The sequence below is a fragment of the Trypanosoma cruzi genome, genomic scaffold (assembly GCF_000209065.1).
Source record: "Trypanosoma cruzi strain CL Brener 1047053516363 genomic scaffold, whole genome shotgun sequence".
NCBI classification, from domain to species: domain Eukaryota; phylum Euglenozoa; class Kinetoplastea; order Trypanosomatida; family Trypanosomatidae; genus Trypanosoma; species Trypanosoma cruzi.
In genome coordinates, this window is record NW_001849418.1 from 70,176 (window position 1) to 76,779 (window position 6,604).

A 6,604-nucleotide genomic window follows, 5' to 3' on the forward strand; every position below is an offset into this window, starting at 1 on the left:
TTTCTTGTTTGTTTGTTTTTTGGGTGGGTGGTGGGTGGCTGGGGAGGGGGGTTGCGTGTCCGGCCCCGCTGTTCTCACGCCCCCCGTCGTCCCTCCACCGCCCGCCCACTTCACAAGCGCAGCAGCAGGCAGCCCCCCCACCAGACACACACACACACACAAGAAAAAAAAAAAAAGAAAAAAAAAAGAGGTCACCGGCCACACAACGTTCTGCAACGGAGCGGACCCAATTCCCCCTTTTCCACACAAACAAACAAACAAAAAGGAAAAAATGGCGCCTCTTCACACGCGTAGCACTTATGAGAGTGCAAGAACTATTTTCTTTGTGTGTGTATTTATGTGTAATTTAACTGGACCTCCTTCAAAGCTCCTTTTCACCACCGCCATGTTGATTTGAAGACAAAAAAAAAAAAAAAGAAAGAGAGAGAGAGAAATGAAATGAGACAAACAGGTAATAAGAGACACACAAACAGACATATAAAGTAAGCGATGCAAAGGAATTTAAAAATAAATAAATAAATATAAATAAAAGAATAAAATAAAATAAATATAAATAAATATGTGTATGCTCATTTCATAATAATAATAACAATTATTATTATTATTATTATTTTCTTCTAAAGTGAGAGGCGACATGTAAACAGTCACCGCAGTGTTCTTCAGTCTTAGCGGCAGAGCGGCAGTTACGACTTGTCTCCATCGCACCTGTTCTCCTCCCTTTGCATTTCCATTTCCCCCCTCTCCCTTCTTTCATCACTTTTCATTGCTGCCGTCCTCTTCCCCTACAGTCGTGAGCGGAAAAAAAAGAAAAAAAGGGGAGGGGGGAGGGGAGGTTAGGGGAAGAAAAATAAACAAAATAATCATCGGCCAACCGCAGTTTTGTCACCCGCGGCCAAAACACATCCCCCTCCCCAATGCACACACACAAATCCATTCCCCTTTCTCTCTCTCTCCCTCTCTCTCTCTCTCTCTCTCATTACGTCAGGGGGATCTTCGCAAGGAATAGATCCACGGCAATCTTTTCATTATTATTTATTTTTCATTTGTTTTGTTTATTTGGGTTCAACTCCCCGCCTTCCCACAGCGGCTGTGCGTGTTGGAGGCGGAAGACAAGAACAACAACAACAAAAAAAGACGTGAGGGCAAACAGTTCACATGCATGCAGGCACCGAGGGTGTTATTTCTTGCAAAGCAACAAAAAGACATGATCACATCTTTCATTTTTTCTTTTTTTCCCCTCCACACACACACACACACAAAACTGCTTTAAAAAAAAAAGTAAATAAAGAAATATAAAGAAAAAACACCGCAGAACAAAAATCTCACACTTTAATGGTGATTATCAGTCAAATTCTAGTAAATTTGTAAATAATTTGCCTTTGCCACTAAGCAAAATAAAATAAAATAAAATAAAATAAAATAGGAGGGGGGGGGGGCATACAAACACAAATACAAATATACATGTACAAACGAACATACATACAAATACAGTCTATGATGTCACAGAGCCCAACGTGACGTGTACAAATTGCAGGATACAAGGATGCCTTCAATGACACCAAGCCAAACCAAAAACGCTCCTCTGTCTCTTCTCCTTCCCTTTTCTTTTCCTTTTTTTTTTTTTTGCTGTTTTTTTTCTTTTTTTGCTTCTCTGTATCGAGGCGCAATGCATCCAAATTATACCTCAGGCGAAAAAAAAAAATAAAAATGAACAACCCACAGAAATACACAGAGAGAGAGAAGAAGAGAGACGGCACAACATTGTCTAATTTATATATATGTGTAGATAGATAGATGCGTTCATGACTCTCAGATACGCTTCAGAGCGGCACGCTTCTTTTCCACCGCCTTTTTGGAAGCAACAACATTCGTGGAAGTTCCACTCACAGCGCTCCGTTTGTTTAACGCCGATTCCGATGCGTTACGGAGTTGGGAGCTCACAAAGCCTTCTGACGCAGGCAAACTGGCACTGCCGACATTGGCGATCCCTCTACTAAGCAGCTGGCCATTTTCTCGACCGTCGTCTGAGAGAAATGGCGGCGGTACATCGTGTGGTGGTCTGGTGCCCTTCATGGCGTGTATTTTAGTCATCATTTCCGCCTTCCGTCTGTAGGCATCATAATCCTCAAGAAGAAGACGGGCTGCCTCCTCGTTCAACGCACTCTCCGCATTTGGCTCAATCAAGAGGCAGCGGATAATTGTAAGCACATGACGCAACCCAAGACTCGGCTTCCAGTCTTGCTTAAGGACATTGACGCAAATGTCTCCCTTTTCTGCCACATTGGGATGAAAAATTTTCGTTCGGAAGACCCCACGCGGCGGTATCTCCGGGTATCCCTCCTCGAAGTACAGCACAACGTGAAAGATGCCACCGCTAAACGGGGTCCCTTCTGGCCCTGTGAGGTCAAAGAGCAACTCGCTCAGGTTGTCGGACCTGTGAATGTGCACACCATCCGTGGGGTTCGCCTCAATGTCTTGAATTTGACGCATAATAAGACGCATCGCACTGGCACCGATGGACATTTGAAAAGGTTCTAAGACAGACACACACACACACGCAACAACAACAAAACAACAACAAAAGAAACGATTCCTCACGCTCCTGTAAAGCAAAAAAGAAAAGAAAAAAAATGAAGTAAAAGTAATGTCACAATATTTCCACAACCCACAGCCATCTTTGCCAGCAATTTACAAAAAATAAAAAAGACGTCACATCACAAGGAAGTGGGGAAAAAGGGATGCGTCGCGGTGGTGTACAGCAACACGAGACAAGTCATGAAGGGTGGTGTTTCAGCTTTCAGTTCCTTTTCCTTTCCTTTTCTTTCTCCTTTTTCTTTCCGTCCTCATTCTTATTTTCTCTCAACTCCACTTGGCCTTCCTCCTCCCTACGAAGGGCACCCCTGCACCGCCGTTAGGTACAGAACTGCCTGCTTTTCCTCATTTTGCTGTTTACTCAATGCCAACGGAGCATTGAAGTGGGGAAGTACATCTAACTGAGACTCACAGGCCTCCACAATTTCAATTTCACGTCGGTGACAGCGCTCCAGCATAGCAAATAAAATACATGTAAGCCTCCCACGCGCAAAAAACTCCTCCTCCACGATTTGTTGACGCTTGGGACCTTCCAAGAACTTCTCCAAAGCCTCCCGCTGCATCATACAAGATATAGCAAGACGTCCTTTTTCTTCCCAACTACTCAAACAGCCGCGTCCGTGCTGATCATTTAAATCAAGTAACTTAAATCGGGTACAACCTGAGATTCTCCCGCAGGCGATGGCTCTTGGCATCACTGCACCGTACAGGTGGAAAAATAGATCTGTTTGCGCCTTCAAAGAGATACTTATAAGACCGTGGGCATACTGCGCGTGTATTTGCAGTTCTTCAATGACAACACGGAACAGGGTCTCTGTGGCAATCAATAAGCGAGTAAAAAGCCCCTTCCGGGCTTCCAGCCATGTTTGGATAATCTCCAACCGGGATTTTTCCTCCCGCCTCCATAAACTGTTCAGTTGTTCCAATTGTCGCATCTTGCGCCCCCTGTAAGTTAAAATCCACCGCCGCAAGAAACAGGTGAGTTTTTTTGTCCCAACGACCAAGCATCGGTGTTCAAAGACATAGAAATCCCATATTGGAGCAATTTGGTTGGATTCCTCCTCCAAGATATATTTCCGACAGATTTCCTCCATGATAGTTATTTCCTCAATACCGGCTACCAGTGCTGGATGGATCCAGTTTAACGTCGCGTGTGGAGGCATGGGAAGAGTAAGAAGCGCCTCGTGACGCTCCTTCTCCACAATTACTTGACGACAGACACATTCATCACGCAGCAACATTGGAATAAGGCTGGAGACCTCGCGCGGTCCCAATCCCTGAAGCCCTGTTTGCGACTCGAATGAGGAATGACATACAGCCCAAAGCTGCTCTCTTCCTAAAGGGTCTGTTCGACCCTTTATAGCCAAGTATTCGTTGGACGGTGTTCTAAACAATCCAGAATCCTGCTGATGATCCCCTACACCGATACTCGTTATTTTAGAGCAGCTTCCATGCGACTCTCCCTCTGACAACAATAAAGGTCGCTCCATTGTGCCTGGCAATCCCAGTTCCCCGGAAGAAGCCATTTGAACGCCCTTAGAAAGAGTTGAATGTCCCAATTTCTGAAGTCCAAACAAGTATTCCAATTGTGTCAGTGTGGAGGGTGACCACAACGGGTGGTTTTCTTTGCGTACAACCGTACGGATATTATAAATAGGGAGCTCGTGTTTTGCTGTAATTGACATCTTGTCAACTAAAGCTGGCATCGCCACCTCGGGGTCTAAACTGGCCGTCCGCAATTCACTCAAGTGGCCAGAAACAATTTGCGGCAATGGGAGAGTGACAGATATTTTCCGCGTGTGAGAAATAGGTAACTCGTCAAATTTGCCAACATGACTTGTTAAAAAGGAAAGATTTCTTCGGCTATGAGATGCTGTCGTACTGGAGACGCTTAGAAACAGCAGACTGCTCCTCGATTCGGAGTCCACGATCCAACGACGGTCCTGTTCATCTTCTTCTGTCAGTTGCACTTCCTGTGAGACGGGTAAAGAGGGTGTGATTACTTGTCGTCCCTGTCCCTGTCTCATTCTCAGGCGCCACGGTAGAGCGGCAGGGTGTGTTTCTCTTTTTCTTTGTGTATTGGGCTTCCTTTCTTCCGCTTTTCTTTTCGCCAAACTCCCTGTCGTGAATTCCACCCAACTTTTAACTCCTTCGCCGGCCCGCCCTATTCGTTGTGCAATCGCAGTGGGGGGAGGGGGCGCCACAAGAAACAAACGACAATGAGAAGAAAAAAAAAAAAAAAAAACAGGCATGGGAAAAAATAGCAACAAGACCTGGACAGAAAAATAAAAGGGAAACCTCCAAATGAGCCAGAAAAAAAAAAAAAAAAAGAAGACGCTTGTCACTTTACAAATACCATTAAATAATTAAATCCATATGGAAGCAACCAATGAGACAACAAGGGAAGAGCAAAGGTATGTGTATGAATATACATGTATGTATGCATGTGCTTATGTATACTTCTCACCACACCCGCAGGCATCGGTGTGGCACTGAACTTCTACGTTGTTGCAGTTCTATAACCAAGAGAAACAATCCGACATCTGCAGAATTGTTTTCGCGCCGTTGTTGTTAAATATAACACAACAATAAACCCTCGCCTTCGCCTTCCCCTCCCCTCCACATGCACACGTGCAACACACAAATAAAAAATAAACAAAAGAAAGTAATATGAAACGTTCATTCCTTCTATGCGGCGAAAAGAACAACAAGAACAAAAAAACAAATGCCACGGTTGTTTCATGAAAAGTAGGACGAGGCATTTTCCTTCTCCTCGCGGAGCAGCGAGTGATTCAACCGACTCAGTTCATCGTTACCCGAAAGGAGAGCTTCTGTTCTACTGAGTAGTTGTTGCAGTTCCCACTCCATTTTTCTCTCTCTTTGCCATTCCGTCTCATCAAGATACTGCAACTTCAATGCAGCCGTTTCATTCATTACAGCCGTGCGTGCCTCTGGAGAAAGACGAGAAAAGCGGCGGAACTGTAGCGCGTGAGCTACATAGCGATACATTCGATGGTGTTGAGCACACTTCACTAGCCGCATTGAACACTGCGTGGCGTCACGGAAAAGGCAAGTGGCCACCAAATTTTCCTCTCTATCATCCGCACCCGGGACAAGAAAAAGAATCGTGCGGTCGTCAAAATGACAGCGGATGGTGCCATTTGTCAGCGCCACAAAGGTTCCAACTGCCTCTATGGAGCTTGTCAGGAAGACCACGTTTCCATTCGCCGCGGCTTCGGCAAGAGCGGGATCATTGGACACAAAACGCATCTGAATTCGCTGCAATTCACTTTGTGCGGCTTCCGCCACCCCTCCTTTTGCAGCGAGGGTGGGTTCCCCCGTCGTAAAACCCGTTGTCCCCGTGGCGTAGGCACCCGCATTCGCAGAGGCGATGTCACCAAGCATTTCTTGCTTATGTGCTCGTAGAGACGCGAGATTCAACTGCGAGAGCTGAATACATGAGGCACCCACATCAGGGAGGTAACGACCGCGATGAAGAGCAGATAATGGCGCTTCTTCAAGATTTCCACTAAAGTACAGTGGCGGGGTAGCTATTTTCGAAGTAATCAAACCATCCGCCTGCTCACTCGCCATCATGGATAACGAAGATTTGTCGTGGCTATTATTTTTATTCTGTCCATCTTGCCCCCAGACCATTTCAATAGGTTCCTCACCAACTTCATTCCCAGTACCTCTTTTACAATGCAGTGGAATAACTGGTGGAAGACCGAGTTCTCCATCTGGGCTCTGGTGGTATTGATGATATGTTCCATCGCGGCGCCAATGATGGATAACGTAACTCTGACTCTGTGGCTCGGCAACAACCAAACTCTCGTCCTCCCGCACCATGGCGAGCACAGTGCCAATTGCAGGATGTGGCACCCAACCTCCCCCTCGTGTTCCGGCCATCCCACATTTGCCGACGGAAAGAGGTTGTGCTATGGCCGTGCTGGAACTCCGTGCGAAAAGGCCCCAATACACGGCGTGTGGCACACGACCTGTCGGATCCGCG

General features: G+C 46.0%; 3 protein-coding genes across 3 annotated transcripts, besides 13 other annotated features; all 3 read right to left on the reverse strand.

Moving 5' to 3' along the window:
- Positions 1 to 21: part of a sequence feature (T-rich) that runs on past the window's edge.
- Positions 1 to 6,604: part of a sequence feature (heterozygous, non-Esmeraldo-like haplotype) that runs on past the window's edge.
- Positions 161 to 187: a microsatellite.
- Positions 396 to 462: a sequence feature (A-rich).
- Positions 506 to 560: a microsatellite.
- Positions 592 to 612: a microsatellite.
- Positions 939 to 975: a microsatellite.
- Positions 1,392 to 1,422: a microsatellite.
- Positions 1,437 to 1,484: a microsatellite.
- Positions 1,601 to 1,645: a sequence feature (T-rich).
- Positions 1,810 to 2,523, reverse strand: Tc00.1047053507715.80 (ubiquitin-conjugating enzyme, putative; the record flags this gene model as incomplete). Its single annotated transcript, XM_807633.1, has 1 exon — positions 1,810 to 2,523. The coding sequence occupies one exon, from the start codon at positions 2,521 to 2,523 to the stop codon at positions 1,810 to 1,812; it is 714 nt and encodes a 237-aa protein (XP_812726.1).
- Positions 2,803 to 2,861: a sequence feature (CT-rich).
- Positions 2,886 to 4,844, reverse strand: Tc00.1047053507715.90 (hypothetical protein, conserved; the record flags this gene model as incomplete). The annotated part of the gene is made up of 1 exon (XM_807634.1): positions 2,886 to 4,844. One exon carries the CDS (start codon positions 4,842 to 4,844, stop codon positions 2,886 to 2,888), a length of 1,959 nt encoding a protein of 652 aa, XP_812727.1.
- Positions 4,797 to 4,927: a sequence feature (A-rich).
- Positions 5,007 to 5,050: a microsatellite.
- On the reverse strand, positions 5,332 to 6,604 carry Tc00.1047053507715.100 (hypothetical protein, conserved; the record flags this gene model as incomplete). The annotated part of the gene is made up of 1 exon (XM_807635.1): positions 5,332 to 6,604. A coding segment is annotated over one exon (1,273 nt), but the record flags the coding sequence as incomplete, so codon positions are not given.